At 37.8% G+C, this 23,925-nt stretch overlaps 1 protein-coding gene across 14 annotated transcripts in view; it reads left to right on the top strand.

The window, feature by feature from the left end:
• Window positions 1-23,925, top strand: part of DLG1 (discs large MAGUK scaffold protein 1) — a 140,415-nt gene that overhangs the window by 11,418 nt on the left and 105,072 nt on the right. For 13 of the 14 annotated variants that reach the window (XM_064721546.1, XM_064721544.1, XM_064721542.1 and 10 more), the window contains exon 3: window positions 2,873-3,039. In XM_064721546.1, the coding sequence (XP_064577616.1) occupies window positions 2,873-3,039 (167 nt within the window). Of the gene's footprint in view, window positions 1-2,872; window positions 3,040-13,600; window positions 14,109-23,925 lie in introns of those variants that run through there. The other variant, XM_064721549.1, reaches the window with a different exon arrangement.

Genomic DNA, 23,925 nt, shown 5'->3' with positions numbered 1-23,925 from the left:
GAAGCTGGATCTCCCTTGTAAAGTGGATTTGGGTTTCAGTTTGTATTTGGCAGATAACTCTTGTTTGCTTTAAAAGTGAGCAGTTTTAGCTTCTGGTGTATCATGTTACTGGTGAACAAGCCTGTTCAAAGAGCAAAACTAAGATGAGTGGAGAATATGAGAAGGGGTGAAAATACACCAGCACATTTCTTTTAGAATGAAAAACCCCAGTTTGTCACCATTCCTTCGCTTTTCACACTACTAATAGGCTAAGAAATATAATTTTCTTTTGTGTAGGAGTTCTCCATTGCAGAACTGGTGGTCTGTCACTTGCTTTGTACAGGTTTTTATTCTTTTTGCTGTCAAACATATTTCTGATTTGGCTATTAAATGTGATTTTACTTGTAGGCAGACCAAATTCCAGGATGGTTTTCTCTGTTGCCTACCATTCATCACTTTTTGTCATTTTTGGCTTCCTAAAACTCTGTGCTCCTCTTTTTCAATGCTCCTTTTAGTGTTCCCCTCTAGTGTCTAAATGTTCCCCATCTGTGTTTCCTTTTAGTGTTGTGTGATACCCGGTTTGAATCAGTTCTCTGTAACTTAGTTTGAGATATAATCTCTCTTGGAATTAATATGTAAGAAAAATGCTGTAATATAAAAATAGCACATCCTAGCTTGAAGAGGGAATCTGACCATAAATACAATTAAAACTTAGTGTTTTACTACGTGCTATTTGTAATAATCAGAAAAATGTTAGAACTTGTCATGTGCTAATGCATTCTCACATCATTATCGTGTGTTCAGTACATATTCAAGTGTGTTGAAATATTTTGGTGAGCTGATATATAGCTGTAGACAATAGGAAGGAATTTTTAGGTTTAATTTAGTATAGACTAGGCTTTATAGACTATAACTCAGGTTTTATTCTTGGGGACCTAATGTGTTCAGGGTTCATAGGTGGCTTGCCTATACTTGTACATACTTAATGTTTGCATGCTGAGTAGTGAAAATGGAAACTTTTTTTAGAAGGTAGATATTATCATATAGACACCAAGTTTCTAGAAACTTTGTGGATTTGGAGTAACTCCAGGAAAAACATAAACTAATCCCCTCATTAAGTGGTGGATATTATGTCTTGCCATCTTTAAATAGCAAATCTATTGTGGTGTCCTCCATGGAGAAGTGGAGGTGAGGTATGGGAAATGCTGTGCCTTTTGAAATGAGAGTTGTGCAGGAGGAATAAATGGCTACCTCCGCTGGCAGGGACTTAAAAGAGTAGTAGCAGAATTGAAAATCAGTGTCCTAGATTTCTGTTGCAAAACAGTTGCACAAATAACCCCTTCCCATAAATAATGTAGTGATCTTCCTGGCTTGGTTGCTGTGGATTGCAGCTATAGAATCAACTTAAACCACTGCCTATTTTAATACACAAAGTACTCTCTGTCGGGGGGGGGAAATCTTTACTGGGTGTGCTTGATTGATGTATTGATGTTAATGCAGCTACAAGACAAATTTGCAACTGAGGGAGCTAATGTGAAAGCTAGATTTAAAGGCAATTTGTATCTCTTAGGCTGCTTTGCTCCTGTATATCTAGGTCACTTAATGTCTTCTGCAGCCCTCGCTGCTCTCTCTTCCAATCAGCAGCTCTAAGAGCAAGTATAACTTTAAAAATTAATGTAAGCTGTTGGTAGGAATTTGACTCTTGCTCAGAGGAAAGATACAAATGGAATTTGAGAATTTCAGTTTTCTGAACTGGCAGAGAGCAGAAATGCAGTGTCTATTAGAACACATAAGACTGGAATGCCAGCATCAGTAGTTGCAACTCTTAGTTGTGTAGGCTTTCTTTTGTGGGGTGGCTCCATAAAGGAATTGGTTATTGTGCCTCTGTTACTGACTCTGGGCTGTTGCTGAAAAGCTACAAAACTGCAGCTTAGACTCCTTACTCATGGCTGGGTCTTATTTCCTTTGGCTTACTGCTTGTGTGTTTATCTTCTATGAAATTGGTGTGATTAAAAATCAGGAATTTGCAAATGTGTTTAGCAGACTTTTACTTTGAATAAGAGACTAAAAGCTTTACGGGACAACTTCTTGCCCTTCCCTTAGCCTATAACTTTTCTGATTTTTTTTTTTTAAATGTGTGTGTTTATGGATGTGATTGCAGTTGTGGTAGCAACTTTGATACACCTATACTTCATAAGAACACCTTTGGTGCTACTTTATGGTGTGTTATTTTTATTGATGCTTCATGCAGTGAGTAGGATGTCAATAAACAATATAATACAGCCAAATTTTTGTTTCCCAGAAGTTTCCAGCTGAGTCTTCAGGGTTATAGAGAAAGCTGTTAAGTAGTTCATACTATGACTGGTAATTCATACTGTTAAGTTTCATCCTATTTCTGGTACTTAGACTGAAAAAGCAGATGATGACTTATCCTAATCAATTTTCCCTTTCCTAACTTCTTGCAGCCTCTCTCTCTCTTGCTGATTTCATCAATATACTTCTATTTCTGTGGCCATTTAATTGAAACATGTACAAAATAGACCTTCTAATACTGCCCTTGAACAGTAGATTTCAGCTAACCAAAGGCTACATTAGTTGAAATTATGTATACCAGAACTTGAAACATAGATGCCCTTCCCTTCCACTATTCCACTGCAGTTATTTCACGTGCTTCTGCTGTTCCTGAGGTCCTGGGGTCTGTGGCAGAAGCCCAGAGTGAGGGGGGACAGAGTGAGTTGTGTGTGCAATGGGGGAGGTTCATGTGATGATCCCTATGAATTTACTCATGACAGATGAAGCCATATCTCATTTGTTTTGCAAGAGGAAAATGTAGTTAAAATCAGAATGTGAGAGTAACTATCATGCCTAACCACAATTTTTTTTACATGTTTAGATATTCAAGAGTTTTATGAAGTGACCTTATTGGACAATCCAAAATGCATTGATCACTCTCAGCCATCTGAACCAATACAGCCTGTGAATACCTGGGACTTCTCCAGCCTTCCAAGCACAACAGTGACATCAGAAACATTGCCGAGCAGCCTTAGCCCCAGTGTAGAGGTATGAGATAGAAATCTGCTTTTCTTGTCGAGACTATTAGTTCAACATTGTTCTCTAAGTTTCCTTTATTTTATAAAATATTAATCTTCTAAGAAAATGTACATTATTAAGATCAATAGTCAAAGGGGATTTAATTATTGAAATGTTTAATAACATGTATGCATTTTGCTTAGTCAAAAATTTATAAACTCGTTTGTCAAATGTACCATTAAGTGACCATTAAATTGGATTTATGCTTTGATTTTGGAACCTCGCTGACAGGTTTAGTATGCTTCTACTTATCCATACTTGTGACTCTTGAGTCATTACTTCATTAATTATTTGGGAAATCTGAGGCTGTGTCTTCCTGATTTGTAACCTTTTCAGTCTGGTCATAAGAAGTTCTCTGTTGCTTCTTTATCTATGTTCTGGAAGGACTTTTTTTTTGAAAAGTATATGCAGCCAGTTGTCACTAGTGAGTGGTGAGAAAACTGATCAGGAGAATGCACACTGATGTACATTTTTGACTAAAACAAAATCTCCCTGCTCAGTTTAAACTTAAAATGTTCCTTGAAGATTTTTGCATCAGAGCTATTATTTGTCCCCAGAGAGGTGAACCTAGTTTGAAGTGTGCCCTGGAAAAAGTGCAGGTTTCTCAGGAACTGAAGGGCGGTTCTTTGCTGATCCATTTTCATGAAATGATTGTAGAGCTCAGGAGGAGCACTGGGGGAGATCAGCTGAAGGACTGGAGCCTGTAGGGAAGCTCAGGAACTTGCACTGCTCAGCAAGATAAAGGGGCTGGGATGCTTTAATGAGTGAACCTTTAGCAGGGGCTGTTGGGACTGTGGAAGAAGGTTCACTTAGCTGCAGATCATAAGTGTGTGATGTGCTAATGAGTTTGTACAGCTGAAAGAAAACACTTGTGCTCATTCTAGCTTTTTTCAAATCTTGTTATTTTGAAGCTGGTATGAAATGCAGCAGAAATGCTTTAAAGGAAACTGTAGATGAAATCCAAAACTTGTATTCTTTTGGAAAGTCAAAAATGGCCAGTGGATAGAAGGTCAGCCAAGCCAGGATCATGAGTTATATATTGCAAAGAAAGCCATTGAAATATCTTTACATGAAAAAACTGAGTAGCCTAGGAATACTGTATTTTTCAAGTTTGAAAGTAATTGAACACTGAGGAATTAAAATTCTAGTTGAACTTGCAATGTGGGAATAGATTATTTTCTTTGATTTTTTTGTGAATCTTGGTAACACAAGATTATTATTAAAATTTAAATTATATGTCTCTGTGGAATCTATTACCTGAAATTGCATGGAGAAGACCCCTGTCATCACAGTCACCTTAATGAATTGTCATGTCTGGAGAAAATGGGGTAATGCTAGGGTATATGAGAAATAGAATGGGGAAAAAAAGGCAATTGAGATATTTGCCTGTATGCTATCACCTAAATCTAAGGCTTAGAGCTCTGCAATGTCCCTTCCTGCAGGTATGGTGGGAATGGCATCTCTTAGAAGCAGGAGGAAAAAGGAGCTGAAGACAGGAGGGCAGGCAAGGAGAGGCAAGGCTTATTTTGTCTACTGGGCTGTTTTAAAATAAGCTGGTTCTAATGTATTTCTTGTCTGCATGTGCAGAGAACTTAATGAGGCAAATTGAGAGTCAATGCAGTTGCCCTTAGTCATGGTGGATGGATGAAGTTCCTGAAAATGGCAAATGGACAAATGCTCTATTTTAAAAACAGAATATGTAAGAGTAAGCCATGAGAGGGGGATTTAGGTTTAACTGGTACAGGGAATGATTCTACAGTTTTTTGGTAGCTCCTTGAAAGTCGTGAATGAGCCAAATAATAGCTGTCATAGTTATTGATGACAGTTTTGTCTAACAGTTTCTTTCTACTGTGGTAATAATTCTTGTGGTAGCAAAAAACCATAAATGTGATAAATTCTGACTTGAGCAGAATTTTTGACATGGTTTAAGAGGCTTTCTTTTGAGGTAATGTATCAGTTAAATTTTTTCAAAAATGCATCCTGGTTTGGGTTATTAGTGAAAGCATTCTGTTAAATTAGAAATTGAGTCATGGGAAGAAAACATTATGTTGCTGCTTCACCAGCTAAGAGTAGAATGAAGCCCTGGGCAGTTGAAATAATTAATGAAGTAATTAATGTCCTACATTTTGGCTAAGCTAATGGAGCTTGAATAGTTAACAGCTGATTTCTCAGGAAAAGGTCTGGGTAATTTTAGAATCTTAAGGTGAGTCAGCCATGGCATGTTAATAGATGAAAAGAACACATTATTGACATAAGTATGGTATAAAACTTTTCTCTTCTACTTGGTCTGCATAAGGCTTTGCTGGAGATATTGTCAAATTTGAGGTACCGTGGTGTGAGAAAGATGTTTAATTTCAGTGTTTAGAAGAGATTGACATGGGGGATCTGAAGACTGGAAAGAAGTGAAGATTGGGAAGGTTTAGTGCTCCTTGAAAGGATTGAACACTTAATTGGGAAAGAAGAGGTTTTCCTGTATTTATAGAATGTGAAAAATATTTTGCTTTTGTACAAGATGTACTAGACTTAAACTATGGAAATAGACATACAAAAGCATTTCAAATATTTTCTTGAGCACCAGAATAGCCTAGTACATGGCCAGTCTCCCTTATTGAGGGTCTTTTGAGGCAGCATAGTGGTCTTAAAGGGCTTAAATGTTTTGGGGTTTTTTTTTCATCCCTGTAATGCACCTAGAAACAGTATAATGGAATTGAGGATTCATGTCCCTATCAAAATATTTTGTTATTAGTAAATATAGTCCAAATTCTAGCAGACTGGGCTTGAAGTACATATTTGTTGCTATGAGATTTGTCTTATGATGTTGCCACTGTAGGGTGTTTTGTGCTCCCCTGTAGGAGAAACAGATTTCTGAAGTGGGGAATAGTGTGTGATGTTAAATCCAGGCTTTGTGATTATTCACTCCCAGCCCCCTGCAGAAACTGTTTCAAGCCCTTTACAAATGTAGTGTTGTCCTTGGATCTTTCTCTGTTGTAGATGAAGGTGTAACTTAATTACAAAGTTGCATTTTTAGTGTTTTTCTCATGATTAGTTGAACTGCCAGGAGCACAAGGCCCTGTCCATGACACTTCACCAGTGACAACAGGCACATTATCATGGCACAGTCACTGATGCATTGAAAGGAGGAATTGCCTGATTTGGGAAAGCTCACCAGAGGTGTGTCTGTTCTCAACTGCACTGAGTGCCTCTCCAGTCCAGCCTGGTGGCCATGCTGGTGTTAACTAACAGAACCTGATATGGTGTGGATTACTTTATTTTTCAAGTGGTCCGGACTTGAACATTTATGACATAGTTGCCTGTCTTCCTTCATATTTTTTGTCTTGAGTATAATGTGAAAATCACAGTTGTTTGACTTTTAGTATATGAGGGTCAGGTTTTAGATTTTCTTCCAGCATTTAAAACATAGCTGCAGGTATTGGTGTTGATCCCAGTTCATGTGAAACTGAAAGCAAGCTTTTCTCTCAGTCTCTGTCACTTACAGTAAATGTTACCTTGTATTTCATTAATTAGAATACTGTTCCACCTTCCAATACTTCCAGTTGGAAGGTGAACAAATTTGAAAAATGTTAGTTTAGCATTGGTTTCATTTTCGTTTTGTTAATTTGTGTCTGAATGTCTTAGTTTAGCTTTCAAATAGATATGAAAATTGTTACATAAGCATATGTACGTTTTTATCGACCTTAATTCTTTCTTCTTCAGCGACTGTTTTTTTTTCTTTGTATGCCTGGTGGGCAATACCTCTCCCTCAATATTTCAAAATTTATTTAAAATTACAAGGAGAAATTCTTATGTATTCACAGTTTATATTCCACATACTTGCTATGTATATTATGTGAAAATTTATGTTTTAATGCTTAATGCATTTCAGTTTCAGTAATGCTTTTTTTAGCTACTTAGGATATTAAAAAAAATTGATTTTATATTTGGTTTTAATAAACCCAAGGGCATAATAATTCCAGTACAGCATGTGTTTAATCGAGTGATTTGTTTTGCTAGCTGAAATTTACTAGAGGCTGGGGGGACTTGGGCTTAGTATATTGGATTTTGTTCACAACTAGCTTTTTTAAAATAAATTCTCACTTTTCAGACTTTCAAGGCTGCAGCCCAGTTCAGTGTTAGTTCATTAACCAGACACAAGCAGATTGTATCCACTTTGAGATTATATTAAATCTATTCTGTGTTTTGCCAGGGTGGTGAGTCCACAAGTGATATGAATAGAATGGCTTTTTTCTTGCTCAGACATTGTTAGCCTTTGAAGTAATGTATTTCAACCCTGTTTCTTTTACCTTGCTGATATTGTTTTGCTGTAGTTACTGTGGGCCAAATGAATATTCTTCCAGCTGACCCTTCGATGGTATATGTGAGAGTGGCTTGAGAGTGGGAATATAATGCCCCCCTAAAGAGATTAAGGATTGAATTACAAGAACTTTCTACACAGCTGACTTTGGGAATGACTTTTTAGCAATGTGTGCTTGTGTATATACATAGAATAGTGGTATACAAGCTTAGGTTGCCTGAGGACTTCTCATGGCACGTAGCCTACTTCTGTTTTTCCCTTCCTGCTCCTGAATCCAAGACTGGAGTTTGAAATCCCCATAGGCTGAGTATTAGAGAAAGTTGGAACTACAGATTAGAAGTTTTCCTGCTCACAGCAATCTGTTTTCTTTTCCATGCTCTGTATTTCTTGGAACATTATTTAACAGTTTTACTTGTTTCAGTCTCCAGTACAAAGTGATGGGGGGGAAAAAACCACTGAAAAAAGAGAGAGAGAGTGATTCAAGACAGTGATAAAGCAGGAAAGGAATGTTAATCCTTTCAGTACTGGGAAGTAGTTTAAAAAACCAAATGTATGCAATCTGAAAAGGACGAATGGTTCATCCCTTTCCTGGTGTACATTAAAGACCGAGCTCGAGTGTGCCTGGCAGAGTGAACAAATGTGAAACACGATCTGGGGCTGTGTGCGAGCCGAGCCGCGCCGGGAGCGGCCCGGGAGCCGCTTGCTGTGATCTGTGGTGCCATCTGTAGGTGGGACACTTGTGTTCGACAAATACACCGTGAAACTCCAATCACCGGGAGAAATCTCTCACCTAATGGAGTATTGCTAAGGAAATAGCCTTAGCAATAAGGCTGTTTGCCTTGTGGCATTCTTTTTTATCTTTAAATCTGTAGGATCTGGTTTAGTATTTTAATTGTTTTAAACCAGAGGAGTTGTTTGCTGTTTAGCTTGAATTTAATAGTAGCCACAATAATTTGATTTTAGATGTTGGAAGAAAACCCACTGAACAATGTCTCCAAGGAAATTTTTTGCTTTAGGACATGGAACTCAATCTGGAGTCTCTTACAGTTGGATGAGGACACCTTTGTATTTAGTGAGTAATGGCTTCTGAAGGACTTTGGTCTGACCTGTGGTTTTCCCATCTATCTGCACATGCCTGTGTGTTTAGTGTCTGGCATGTAGAGACTGGCTAGCTCACTCTCTTCTAGGGCCTTTTGCCAAATTTTTTCTCCATACAAAGAAAGCAAAAGAGGAAGTAAGGAAACAGCTGATATGATTGCAATTTCAGCTAAAATTTGATGCCAAGGCAGAGTGGAAAGGAAACTCACTCAATGTCTTGCAATTACAAAATAGCTCAGTATCATCTATGAGGTGTGAAGGATTTTGACCAGCTAAGTCTTGAAAATATTAAAAACTGGAAATGCAAAACTTTTCTGGTCAATCTGTTCCACTGCTTGACTATCCTTATGGTGAAAAAACTTTACCCTGTTTTTGATTGAGATTTCTGTTTCAATTCATTTGTAGTTTCTAGGGGTTTTCCAGATACATTTCCACATGTACCTGGCTTTGTCTTCTGGCTAACCCCAGTGTAGGTACTGGAGGGCTGCTTTTAGGTTCTGAACTCTTTATCCAAGCTTAAACAAGCCCTGTACACTCATCCTCTCTTTAAGGGTCAAGGCTTCCAAAAACCCTCTCACCATCTTAATGACCTCCTGCAAAACTTGCTCCAGGTTATCAAAATCCTTGTATTGAGGCCCCAAAATGGAATGCAGTGTTCCAGATGCCCTAATTAAAGTGTCAAGCAAAGGGAAATCATATTTATATGTTACTACTGGCTGTGTTTCTGTTATTGCAGCTCCTGTTCACCTCCTTTGCTGTTAAGGCCTGCTGCAGCCTTGGGTTCACTTTGCTCAGTATCTGTCAACATGAATATTTTGAAAATGAGTAAAATTAAACTAATCTAATTTTCACCAACAATAGGGAAAATGTCTTTGTTTACAAAGCAACCACTAATGTCTTCATAACCTTTTAAAAATTGTGATAATTCTGTGTAACTTCTTATGAGATAAGCTGATGTAGTCTGGAGGAAAGAATTTTGGATGTCTGGTTCCTAGTGCAGTGAAAAAAATCTGTGTTGAATCAGTAGCAGTTTGTATTCAGAATGGAATGGTACCTCAAGCAGTTTATCAGGATCTTAGTGGAAGTCTTGTAAGGAGATACCTGCGTATGCGGAGTGAATTTTAAAGTGCAAGATGCTCTGGTTCTGTTTTTCTGTTTCAACTCCATTATCTTCACCTACACTTTACAAAGTCATTCTTACCTGTTGTATTAACAAGCTGTTCCAATGAAAATCCCTGACCTATTGGACTATGTTCAAATACCTTCTTTGCCTTAATATTTATAAAGATTCAATGCTGGTTAGCTTGCTGATATGCTGTGTCTGATTGTTGTACTCCTTGTTATTGCACTGGTCCTTTATACCTGTATCTGTATGTGTGTATTTCCCCGTATTTATATCAATTCCTTCTCTGCACATGATGTGCATGTTTTATTTCAGCAGCTAGCATAGTCCTGGGTTACTCAGGAGCTTCATGGCTTTCTCTGTGTTAACTTTACAGTGAGGAAATGGTATTTGGCTTGCTATGTATTTTGCCTTCAGTACTTGAAATCCAGACTGTTTGTACAAGGAAAAGAATGTAAGTCTTGAACCAAAGCTGAAAAAGTCTTCCAGGGGCAGGCTCCTGGTCAAAGTGAATTCAAAAGCAAATAAACGAAATCCAGATGCTCAGTTCAGGGTGTATACACAAGCACTAAAACTCTGCTGTTTCCAAATGTCTCAATTTAGAAGTAAATAGACAACTTAGAAATTCACTTTAAAAAAATCTAATTGTTTTTTATAAACTTGTAATAATTACATCTTGCAGCCAGATACAAAGACAGCTATATAAATTATGACATCTTACACTTCTAGTGCTTTCTTTACTAAAGTAGCTGAGAAAATGCTTGCAGATATGATAGTGCTTGATCTTTACTGAGTCTTTGATATGTCTCCTCAAATATGCTGAGGTTGAGCATTTGACATTCCCTTGTGAGGCTGAGCTGAGCCTGCTTCTCTGGTTACACCTGTGACGGCTCTGCTTTGTGTGGCTTCTCTCATAGAATCCAAGAGCAAATTAGCATTTAAATAACCACATGTACTTTTAGATTTGTGCATAGATGAAGAAATTATTTATCTGCAAAATCAGTATTTTCCGAAGCATTGTTCTCATTTGCATGATTTATTTCTATGCGTAGTTTATCTGTGCATGAATTTTCCTTTATTTAGTTATCTGGTGGTTTTGTGATAGAATCTGCAACACTGGAAAAAGAATAAGCCCGTGAAGGCACAAAAACATGACTGCCAAACATAACCTTCATAAGTTAGAATAATAAGTAAGAATTCATAAGTAATTTAAGGAAAGAAAAACCCATCTCTTACCTTTGTGTGAGAAAGAGAATCATCCTTGGTTGTTTTTAATATTAATGCCATGAATAGTGGTGAATGGAAATGCATTTTTGCCTTCTGGCCAAGCTGTATAGAACAGTTGTTACTGAGATCACTTGGAGCTGACAGGACAGAAAGATTTATTTTTAATGAGAATGAATGACACTGAAGAAATCACAATGTTTCCCTCAAATTCAGTAGAATAATAGTTAATTTAATGACTAACAGCACTATGTGAAAATGTCTTACTCTTCAGTGCATGAAAGGATGACTTCATGTATTTCATGACTGTGATTCAGGTTTTGGTGTGTTCTTTAATATCTTTCTGTTCCTTCTCACAATACAATTTAAAGGAAAGAAGGTTCTAAATTGTTTTATGAAATTGTTTAATTGCAGTAGTTTTGCTTCTGGATTTTTTACCTATATCTCATTTTGAAAAACATTCTTCTTGTATCCAAAATTTGCACATACTTGCTTATTCAAGGAGTTTTATTATGTTTTCAAGAAGCTGTATTTTTTTTTTTATATGAAAATGCCAAACCACCTGAATGCTTGAGTATTGGTCAATATTTTTTCAACGTTTATTTCTTCTATATATACAGTTTTTCCAGTGAAAAGGCAGCAGAAACTGCTTTTGGGCTAGGAAATACTTGTTTATGCATAGTGCTTTTATCTTTGTGTGCTTGTCTCTCTGTACACTGTATTTATGAAAACGTGTGTTGGTGTTTGCCACAAAATCTTTTGGTCTGCTGTTATGGATTTTTTTTTTCCCCCTGTGTGTGACCACTGTTAGCTGAAGATGGGTCTTGAGAGAAGCATGTACAGTTAGCAGGAGGATTTTTAATCCATCATAGTGGTGCAGTGCTTGGTAAAGGGCTCTAGTGTACCTTGGTTGTGCATCCTGCTCTGATTTGTGCGGTGTATGCATTACTACATTTCAAACACACTTGGTATGAGATGACTTTGTCTGCTCTGGAGTGTTTTGAGTGCCAGTTCATGATGAGCAGCTTGATCACAGATCCTGAGCAAAGAAATGCCTTTTCCTCACCTCTCTGGTGAGGTCTCTTCTACATCTCAGTCTGCATTGGAACTTGAAGCAAGTTACTTGCTTGCTATGACAGGACTAATGGGTCCTGGGTCTTGTTGGAAGGGTGGTGGCAAGTGGGAGAGGAGAAAAATGATATGATAATGACCCTTAGTTCTAAAAGTGTCCCAAAGAAGGCAAGAGAACAAAAAATTGAGACTAAAAGTGATTGATTCTTGACATAAGCTATTTGTAGCCAGGAATAATCTGCAAAAGCTTAATCTTGTGCCAAGGTGGCTTAGAGAAATTTCAGTGGTGAGCAGGATTGTTAATCTTTGCCCTTCATGGACAGAGCATGAGGGACAAGCCAAGTTTCCACGTGCTATTGGTGTTCCTGAAGCTGTTTGTGCAAGAAATGTGCATTTGGACTGACTGCATGTCTTGCGTTAGTCATTGGAGATGACTGGCCTAGACACTGGACACGTGCCAAGTTACCTAAAAATGCATTTCCTTTAACTTTTTGGATACTTGCACTTTGTTAATTTCTCTGAACCTTATAGTCTTCCTAAAAGAGTACTTGGGAAATGCAAGAATTTCTTTGTGAGATACCTCATGTGCATTCAGCTATGAGGATAATCCCTCCCTCCCTTTTCTGACACAGGAATGTTTCATCAGCCTAATTTGTTCTTTTTTGTTTTTTGAAGTTAGAACTTTTAGCCTTCTGTCTGGGTTCAGCCAGTTTCAGCAGTCTGAAAGATGCATATTTTTTCCTCTGATGCTTTGTAGCTGTGAGAACTCCACCTAGGTGGTCATAGCAGAAAATCTTCACAGATTTTATAGACAGTGTAAAAATGAGAAATATCTCTGGCTTGACTTGGACATACAAGGTAAAAATCATCATCTTAGTGGTTGAATGGTGTAAGATCGGTCTTAAAATTCCATTCAAGTTTGTCCTATAAAGATATCATCCACCCATAAAACAAAATGTGTGATTTTGGCAAGATTATGCAAAATTAGTTTCCTTATATACCCCCTTCATCCCCTCTAATAGCCCCCCCCACACCACTTCTCCCAGTATGTACAGAAGAGCTGGGAGCCAAGTTGCAGAAAGTTTAAAGAGAGTGCTCTAGATACACAGTATATTCTGGAATTGTTTTGGTGCAAAATGCAGTCAGTTGTACATCTTGGGGTAAAAGCAGAATGATACAGATGAGATTTAATAGCTTGAAATTAGTCACTGAGTTTTTTCAATATACTTCATTGTGTTTGCAGCAAAGGTGTTAGTGGGGGACCTAATAGGACAAGACAGTGGGAGCTGAGTTTACAAGCTGCTTTCAATGCCTCTTGTGGGAAATTAATGTAATAATGTCCTTACCAATGGATGGAACTGTCAGGTTAGTGTTTCAGAGTGCACAGGAGGTTGTTTTGTGCCCAAGAGTTAGACTTTTCCCAGCTGTGCTAATTAGGCACAGAAGACAATGCCTGCGCATTCAAACTTTGCCTTGTCACAGCATTACAGCCTTACAAAAGGAAATGAAATTCTAGGTTAATTCAAGGCTCAAAATAGCATTTCTCTTGCAATATGCATTACTCTTTCCTTGCCACTTTCTCCTCTCCCTGATCTACATGGAATATTCCATTCATTACTGCTTAGGAAATCAGTTATTTTGCAGTCTGCAAATGCTGAAATGACGTTAGGGGAGAAATACTTGTTTGCAACCAAAACTATTTTTGAACAAACGCTTCATTTTAGAAATCCTAGCCAGCTAAGAAAAGCTGAATTGAGATTTTTTGCTGTAAAATAATTTTGTATTGCATTTCATCAAATGATTCCCTGTGATGCTCATGTGTTAGGTAATCCTGACAGAGGAGTATTTGAAATAGAATACGAAGAGGTACTTAACTGGTATGGAACAGGATTTGACATCTTTTGTGGAATATTTGCAAGGATACATTTAACTTCTTCAGACATAGATAACCAAAATAGGTTAAGAATTTTTCATGAAAGTTAAAGCATTTGTATTTTAGCCGGCTGCTTTTTCTCCACGGTGTTTCTACCTCTGAATGAATCCAAAGGGAAAGCTGGCACTCACTCAGCTGTTTTGACTATTAAATAAGTGTGCTTTTTCTCATTCTGTTGAGATGGTGTTTAGCTGTGACTGAACATAAACCTTTTAAATGTTTGGAAATATACCTGCTATGCTGAAAGGATGGATTGCTTATGCATTGTAACAACAAAGGTAAGACGATAAAGCTTTTGATTCATGCCTACAATCTCAGAAGTTCTTATTGCATCTTTCTTCCAGTTTTTACTACCTGTAATGAAAATGCCTTGATGATTTTCTAGTGTTGGTCTTTTTTAAACTTTAAACTGTACAGATCGTCAAAATAAATTCCGTAGTTGTTGCTAAGAACAATCATAGATGTTAATGCTTTGAGGAACTAATTATGCACATATTGAAAAGTGTAGTAGAATGGTTTTTTCCCTCTCATTCTGCAGTAAGGCACTCTTCTGTAAAAATTCACTCTCTTTAAATGTGCTAAAATAGTAGTTTGCTTTTTATTCCAGAATAAGAAATTCCAAATGATGTTTTACATAACCTTTATCAGGACATGTTTAAAATAATCATCAAAGAGAAGAAGATGAATCTGGCAAGTCATGTTAGGGATGGATATAATTCAAGATGCTTTATTATTTTGACATCTTGCTGCTTGGAGATGAAGACACCCAGATAACTTAGAGTCATTATTTCTGTGCTAGGATAAAGTTTTATGTAAGTTTGTTTTTAATGCAGTCCACTTGTAACTGCAAAAGATAAAATCTGATGCATAAATGTAATATATTGGTACTGTGCTTGTGAAATATGGACTTGGTGAGTTTGGTGTTTTGGAGGCTTTTATTTTCCTTCAAGTAGTGAAATTGTTCTGTATTGCTCCTTTTTCCCTGAATGTTGAGATAGTTGCTAGTTTGATTTTTTTTTTTTACAAACTGATTTAACTTCTAGCATTCTTCTGGATAATTTGAAACCATAAAACTTGCTTATACAAACTTCTTCTCAAGAAGTAGAATAAAATTGAACATCTTTAAGAATATTAGGTGAATTTAATGATAGCTTTTACCAAAGAAAAGATACTTTCTGAGTTTTTTGACACAAGGAAGCAAAGGCTGACTGAAATGAATGAAATTATCTTGTCTCTCACTAGCAAGGGAGTCTTTCTGGTGTCTGAACTGTCAGTTCTTTTGGAAGTTAAATATACCCTTTAAAATCATGTTTGAGTGATAGTAATTTGTGGTATTTTGATTTTATTTATTTTAGAATATTCTCTTTTGTACAGTGAGATTGGGATTGGATGTTGATTGCTTCATTTCAGTTATATTGATATGTATCTTAATTTTACTGTACTTATTTTAAAGAAGACAGAGCTGCCATTTTTTATAACTTTAGTTTTATTTTGTGCGTTTGTTCACCTTCACATATCTACTTGTCTAAGAGCAGAAAGACAATTTATATGGAAAGTTAAGCCAAAAGGAAACATGCTGTGAAAAAGAGCTTAGCTCTGTGCTGCTAAGAAAGTAAGACTGCTCACAGAAATGCTCACAGAAATGTTGCACAGGAGAGGGAGAGATCAGCTCTGCACAGCCCAGACTTGCAGGGGTTGGACTGGTGCATTTCCACCTGGAGTTATCAGCACTTCATCCTTCCTGCCTGCTTCTTGTGAAGTTTTGGCCTCATTTAACTAAATGCTGCTGTAGTACCTTGCAGCTTCAACTAAAGCAGTTTATTTAAAGTAGGGCTTAGAAAAGAGCTGGGTGCTTCCCTGTGTACCTGTGTGTATCTAATAGTTGTAGCCTAATAAAAAGTACATTCCTTGGTTTTGTACATAAACCTATATTTCAAATCTCAAGAAAAATCAATGCATGAAAGTAAGGCAATTTTGAAATCAGCATTAATGTAATATATGATAGGATTAGTAAAAATGTTAAATGCTTCCACTTTCTCTACTTTGAGTGGAGGCATATTTGAAACAATTCATTGTTACTCTTTTCTGACTAGGGAAGAGAAGAATTTGGCCAGTGAGATGAATTTTCTAGTGGATTTCAGAAGTCTTTTGTAATTTGGTCTTTGATATTTCTGTTCTGCTTAGTTCAAAATTGAGATCTAGTCATAATAGATGAACAGGTCATTAAACTAATTTCTGTCCTGTCTTCAAAGGTCCTAACTGGTTTACTTGGCCCAAATCTAGTGCAAAAAATACTGATTAATACAGTATTTTTTCCTTCTTATGTGGGCACATTGGCTTGATGTAGGTAGGCAAATTTGCATCACTGCAACCATGGATACTATTAAGAGCAGGCACGTGGGCTGAGCTTACAGTAATGATTTTTATTTAAGTCACAGTTTTAAATGAGTTCATGGCACTTAAAAATACAGAATATGGAAAGTCGTTGATTCTTCCAGAAAAAACAATTTTTAGCAGTCATTCTTAACTTTGTTCCATAGTATACTTCCAGTAAAGGAGTTGAATTTAAAATGACAATGATCTAGAATAGCTTTAAATAATATATCTAGCCTGACAAGTGTGAAAAAACAATTGTTTTGTACCATTTTTATTTCAAAATCCTAAGAAGCATCCTGCCTCAGAGGATATATCAGAGCAGTATCAGTGTGGTGCAGTCCTTGTTTCTGACAGTAACCAAACTCCAGTATTTCAGGCAAGGAGAAATGGAGAATGCATCAGACTGTTACTAGAGGAGAAAGGTGAAGGGTTTTTTCCTAAGCTGTAAAACTTCAGCTGTGAGGCCTCATGAAGTGGGAGTCTGAGCTCCTGATGTGGCTGCAAGGAGCCTGACCTCAGGAGCACAGTTACAGCTGGCATGGGTCAGGTTGGGAAGGTGACACTGAGTTTGTGTGATTCCTGCAGCTTTCCTCCCTGGCTGTGCCTTTCTCTGTAGTTCAGTCCCATTGATGTTATAGTCAGGTTTTGGAATTTGCCTCAGCTTAAATGATTTTGTGCATAATGGAATTTGCACTGAAAGTGATCTTCTCCAACCATCTGCTTAAAGAAGGGGCAGCATCAGCTTTAGACCAGGTCACTCAGGGTTTTGATTTGGTTTTGTTTTCCTGCTGGGCACAACAAGGGCCCAGTTGTTTTTTCTTACTGTCTCCTCTTAGACATGAGAAGGCTGCTAGCAGCTCCTGCCCAGGGCCTTTCTCTGGGTGAACAAGCCCAGTCCCCTGAACCTTTCTTCATTGTGCTTCAGCCAAGTGACCATCTTGGTGATTTTCCACTGTACTTGATCCTCTATTCCAGGTCTAACAAGTGTTTGAAGGAACATAGGTTGCAATGCAAGTTTTAGCCTTCTGTGTAATGCACTGTGTGCATAAAACCTGAAAACCTCAATGTTGGTAGGAAATAAAATGTGAGAGGCAATTGTGTGAAAACAGAAATAGTGAAAAGCTAAGCTTTTATGTATAAACTTGATGGAGAAATTACTTGGTGGGCCCAAAGGAATTTTTTTTCTTAAGTGGAGGAGCAAAATACAGAATTTTGAGTTTAAAATTGTTGATGAGATGTAAATTAGTTATATGGGCAATTTTTACACCGAAAGCTTAAGAAATACTTTCAGTACTTAATAGTACACAACAGCTCTGCCAAGTTGGCACATGTGAATGATGTGTCAGAATGGGTTTTGGCCAAGGACTTAATTTTGCCAACATTCCATGTCCTCACTAAAAAGCAAATTGCTTTCCAAACATATTTGATTGGACAAATCATAGTTACCTGGTGAGCCAGTTGAATAATACTAATAATAAATAATTTGCCTTTGCTATGTCATCTGGTTACAGTGTTGAAAAAAAGGGTGCAGAATCAGTCATAAAAGCTTTGGGAAGTGAAAAAATGGTGCAGCTCTAATGTTGGCAGCATCTGCAGATGGTATGATACTGCTCTTGCATGAAAGCTTGATGTATAATGCAATGCTAAAGAAGCAGCTGCCTACTAGATAGTTGGGAAGTGTCAAATTCAAGGATTGGCCAGCTTTCATGTGGAATAGGAGACCAAGTGTGAGAGATTTTTGCCATGTTGGGTTTAAAGGGTATTTGCTAAAATCAGTGAGGAATACATGCTGAGAACACTGACCTGATGGTCATGGCAGGAGAAACGATGTCCCAGCTGCCTGCATTTGTGAACAGCCCTTTGAAAAGTTTGAAGTTTTAATATACAGAATGAACTTAGGCAGAGGGTTATGCTTCTGATCTCTGCAGGGCAAATAAAGAAACCCAGTGCAACATCAGATAGCTGGTGGTTGTAGCTAAAGAAGTTAAGAAATATTATGTTTTAGATCCTATGGATGGAACTGAAAGTGGTTTCTCAGAGTTTTGAAGATGAATATGTTTCAAGGTGATTATTGATGACACCAAGAGTGATGCAGGTGGCAGAGAGTGATGATGGAGGAAATGATGAAGGGACCTGATATGCAAAATCTGAAAAGCTGTACAGGGAAGTAGGAGAAAACTTTGACTAACTTAAAGCAAATCATTATTAGAAATTTACATTCTTACTATATATGGATTACAAGGATATAATAAACTGGCTGCATTTAGCTTCTTTCTAAGGAAGTTATCTGGATTTCAGAGTTCTCTTTCTGTTAACATGGTATTTGGTATTCTCCCAACTGACAGTTGGGTGTTTAAGCAGTTTAAGACTCAAGAACATCCTGGGCCAGAGGCACTTGCTCTGTAGTGTTCTTTGGCTTTTCCTTAGGTGGATTATCTAGTCTGATCAAAATGTACGTAGAATACAGACCAAAGGTATAAATCCTTGTTGTTTGCTTTTTATACAGAGCATCTTCTAAGTTAATCCTTGTTTACTTGTGTTTGCTCGCTCTCTCTAAATGGCTGCAAGCATACAGGGCTGTTTAACCCAGAAGTTAATAGGATTGTGTAGTTATTCACACTGGCATCAGTGATGTTGATGTTTATTAGAATTTGTGTGCTACCAGAAACTGAATATCAGGCTCCTGAGATGTTTATATGAAACTGATGAATTTAACATGAAGCTCTTGTGTTATTGTGTGTGTTTGTACTTAGTTCTCCTTCTGCTTGAAATGAAAAAGCTGCTAATTAATACTAGAAATAAATGACAAATGGGTTATATTTGGTTATTGCACCAAGGAGTTGGACTGACTCTGAGAACATGGTGTGGAACATGTTGAGAATGGAGATGCAGAAAACTATAGTAAAAAAGGAGAATAACTTTTTGAAATCAGTCCTACAAATAAGACCCCTTCAAAGCATCTTTGTAACTCAATTTGCCTGCCTGGAGCTGTGTGGATTTATTTCAGAGGAGCTGATAATCATAGCCTGAGTAATTTTCCAGGTATTAATGGCATGAGAGTGGTGAAGCATTCATTCCAGATCACTTTTGCTTTGCTGACCTTGTTTACTTTGGGAAAAGAATTCAATCTCTGGCTGCATGAGTGACTGTGAAACCCAGCTGCTGGTGCTACTGAGAATGCTTCTACCCCTTTTTGTTCACTGCTCACCTGCTAGGAACCTGCTAGAACTCTGCTTTTCTGCTGGCTACTGAGTGAAAACAGCTCATGGAAAAGTCAAACAAGCACTAAACCAATTGGAAGATTGCTGGGATGGAGAGCTGTTAACTGTTGGGCAGCTGAAGTGATTCAGATGCCTGTGGAAAGGCAGGTAAAATAAGACGACTTAACAGCTCAACACTTGAGGAAGGAGAAGGTGAGAAGAGCAGTGATTCTCTCTGCAGCAGAATCCAACTGTTTGCTCAGTTTGGCTGCTGCTCATGGAACTGGACCCTCTGAGTGAACAACTTTGGCATAGTTTCCTGTTGTAATGAAAACAGTGGGAGAAAACAGTGGGTGAATAAATGTAGGGTTGTTCATAGTTGGGCATATGGTCTCCAACACGATTCCTTCAGGAGACAGAGCTATTTGGATTTCTTGATGGCAAAAACCCCAAAAGGCTTCCTCTCTTATTTGAAGTGAGGTTTCAGGATGGCTGAGCTCACTGGCTGATTATCTGGTATGCTGCTAGTCAGATTTGTTTTACTAGCCAACCAGTCCTGTGCTTGATCACTTCTTTTGTCAATGCAGTGCATTGCACCAGGGCTTTGTTAACATGAGGGGTGTTTTTACATTTTATTTGAGGCTTAATCATAGTCTGATGTTTTGTCAGGGGGTATTACTCATACTTTCATAAGTGGGAATAACATTACTTGAATCTCATTCCTAGGACTGGTATTTACCAGACCAGAAGAAGTAAAACTTTGAAAACATATTCAGGTGCAGAACATCAGTATTTAAAGGATATTCAACCTTGTTAGGTTACTGTGTTTGTAGGATATGTTTCTCTGAAGACCATATACTGCCACATCTTGGTTTGGAGGAGGGAAGGATATTGTTTAATGAAATTCTAATGCATACTTAAAATACAACTGAGAGCTGCTGTCTTAAAGGTCAGTGTGGGCAGGAATCATCAGCATTTTCTGAATTCATCTAAATGCCCCACAAAGAATGAACAGGCCTTATGGGGTTTTAGTGACAAGCCCATATTGCCTGGAAGAATGATTCCCTACCCTTCATGCTGTGAAAACATTAGAACAATAATTATTTCCTTCTTTCAGTCTTTGTGCTCTAACGGTGAGTTTACTTGTGCCACAAATAAGATTTGTTGAGGACATTTTTTCTCTTGCCTTGGTGGGGCTGCCTGTGCCAGCCTTCACTCACAGTTCTCTCAAATGTTCCTTTGAGATGGAGAACCACTGCAGAGAATTCTCTCTTCTCTGGCTGTTCTTTCTTGCCTTTTGGAAAAATTATGTGATAGTTGCATTTAGCCACCTGCATTTGGGGTGCTTTGATTACCTGGTGAGGACACCACTGCTGAGGAGTGCTTTTCACAATGTGTAGGTGACACACCACTTGCACATCTTGTAACTCCAGAGCTTTTCTCTTAAGCAAACTCCAAAGGCTCTTCTGGCTTTGCAGCTGCTGGCGTGGGTTGGCCAAATGTGGTAGCACTGAATCCAGAATGGAACAGTCACTTCTTGCAAGGTTCTTGGACTTAGTTAACACTCTGTAGATAGAGTGTTATAATTATGAACTTGGTCCATTTTTCTCCTGTAATTAAGATGGCCTTTCACTTTTGTATGCTCATTATTTCTTTGAAAATATGTAGTAATTCAAAACTGTACACATTTGACTTCTAGTATGTTCCTGTATGTTTTTGTAAATGTTTTACCCAGAAAGAGACTTCTGTCTGATTCTTCAGTCTGCTGTTTTTCTATTTGGAAAAAAAACAACCCCAAAACCTATTCATATGTGGTAAAATGCAAGTATATCACATGACTGAGTCTGAAAAATCTACTGCTTTGGTAGCTTTAGTTTAGTTAATTCAGGTACAGTTCTCCTCAAAAGAACTTCAGACTCAAAATGAAGAAGAAATTGAAATAATTGAAGTGATGATGCTGTTGCAGTTCATTTTAAAAATAATCCCCAACCAAATCACCTTTCTGCTGCTATTTGTAATTAAATTTTTTAAAAACAATTACTCAAGAAGGCAAAAGGAGAACTATTTATTACATGAAATCTTTCTTTTCATGAAACCTGCTGGGTTTCATCTTTCTTCAGGCTAAGGAAATGGCAAGGGAATACTTAGTTAACTTAGTGATCTAAGTACTTAACTTAGTGTTTAACTTCGTGATCTGTTATGAATAAATGCATCTTGAGAGCTGCTTGTAGAAAATCTCCTGGAAGGAAATATCACTTGTATGGTGAGACATTGATCCATTTCTTTATTTCCTGACTTCCTAATAGTTTTTTTACAGGATCTGTTGTACACAGCTGGTTTTAGGCCAGGAGCTACAATTCAGGTGACTGTAAAGAAATCTGCAGTTGGGCTGGAAGCTGCATGGTCTCTATAACTCTGTTCCTGATCTTATTTTGATTGATTGAAATATTCTTTGGAAGGCATCGGGGTATTCTGAGGAAGTGGAAAAGTTCTGTTTTACAGTGTGTTATATAAGGATCACTGCAAATTGCACATACACAACTGGAAGTACTGGTGAGGGAAGTGCTGTCTGGGAAGGAGGGGCAGGAAAAAAAAAGTTGGAAGAGTTTGTCTTGATGGCTTAGGGAACATGTTTCCAAACTCAGAAGATGGTAGTGACTTTTCAAATAAGATGATGCTGAAATGGGAACAATAAGAATTAAGCCAAAATAAATTAAAGCTGGAAATCAAAAGGATCCTTGCTGCTAAAGTAATTAGTTAATTAAAGACTTTTATAACAATAATGTAAATAACACAAGCTCATTATGATGTAGCTAGATGATTTTAAAGATCATATTAAGTTGTTTATTATGTGTTTAGGCTGTGTGAGAGACCTAGCAGAAAAATGTCTCACTTTGCATTTTGAACAAAAAGCATCAGATTGGGTTGGATCCAAAAAGAAGGATTTTTAGTCATCTCAAATCCTTTAAGCACCATTTGTAGCATATTCTAATGTATCTCTGCTGTCACAGGGATTGTAAAAGTACATATCTGGTAACTCTAAATAGGAAAGTTAATTTAAAAATAGGATTGTTTCAACTCAGTGACTGCTAACTGGCAATCTGAAAGCCTTTACTTTTTCTACCACTAATTAAAATGTTTCTTCATCTGTTCGTTCAGGAACTCAAAATTTAGGTTCTGTGCATTGGCTCACCAGTGTTCTGCAATTTATAAACAGCACATTGAAACAACTTGGGCAGCAGATTGTGACTGCAAGGAAGGAAATGAAACCTTTCTGATAGAGTCAACTTGTTTCTTCTCTGGTTTTGTTTTTAGCTCAGATCTGATGCTTGCATATCAGAGTGATTTTTCTTTTGTCTTTGTAGAGAGTGAAGTGTGCTTCTGTAAAAGGACTTCGGAAGCAGGAACATACTATCTTTTTAGTGGTTTGCATTCTTACCTCCCAAGGCTGCTGCCAGCAGGGAGATGCAGCCTTGGCGGTGGAGAGCTGCTGCCCTCTGCTGTGCTCAGAGTGCTCTGCTCAGGGTGACAGCCAGGGACAGGATGGGATCTGCTGTGCTCAGAGTGCTCTGCTCAGGTTGACAGCCGGAAGGGTGGAATTGTGTCTCATGACAGCCCGGGACAGGATGGGATCTGCTGTGCTCAGAGTGACAGCCAGGGACAGGATGGGATCTGCTGTGCTCAGGGTGACACCAGGGACAGGGTGGGATCTGCTGTGCTCAGGGTGACAGCCAGGGACAGGGTGGGATCTGCTGCCCAGGGTCTGCAGAGCTTCCCTGCCCCTCTGACTTGGGAAGAATGTGAGGATGTTCTTCTGAACGGTAGAAAGAAATGAAGGGTTAACTGCAGGTTACAGAGCTGATGGTAATTTGTTGATCTGCTGATCGTGAAGCTGTAAAATCTTGTTGGTATTATGTATTTTTTCTATAGTCCTGTATTATTTTGGAAATTCCTTTATATAGTTAATATTCAAACACATCCCTCATACAAATATATGCATGTGGTAATTTTCATTAAAATTGGATTATCCCAGCCTTCATTAGCCTAGTTAATGATTTTCTGTAATATGAGAATGAGCAACTCTAAATCATTTTTATTGGTGATCTCTGCTTTTTTTAATGAAATGTCTTAAAGGGCTTTTGAGAACTCTGGCAAGTATTGGTTGTATCTCTTCCTTTCTTAATTTAAACTTGTGTGTCCTCAGTAATCCAAGTGCTATGAAGTGACTTCAGCTCTCTGTGATGACTTCTCTTAAAGCATGAAATAAGCTCTCTGTGATGACTTCTCTTAAAGCATGAAATAAACATAGAAGGAATGTGAAAACTTTCTTGCCTGCATTCTGTGTTGTATGGCTTTGTTGGATGCTGCCCAGCGCTGCAGTGCACAAGTGCATTAAGTTTTTTTTGTCATCTGTTTTTCCATTCCTTTTGCCTTTCCCCTTTCTGTTTGTTGTTATATCAGCCTTTCCTTAACCAGTAGTTAAGATGCCCAGGGGAAGCCTTGAGTTGATCTGAATCTC

The sequence above is a fragment of the Zonotrichia leucophrys genome, chromosome 9, assembly GCF_028769735.1.
Source record: "Zonotrichia leucophrys gambelii isolate GWCS_2022_RI chromosome 9, RI_Zleu_2.0, whole genome shotgun sequence".
In the NCBI taxonomy this organism is placed as follows: Eukaryota; Metazoa; Chordata; class Aves; order Passeriformes; family Passerellidae; genus Zonotrichia; species Zonotrichia leucophrys.
This window is presented reverse-complemented; position numbering and strand designations above follow the sequence as displayed.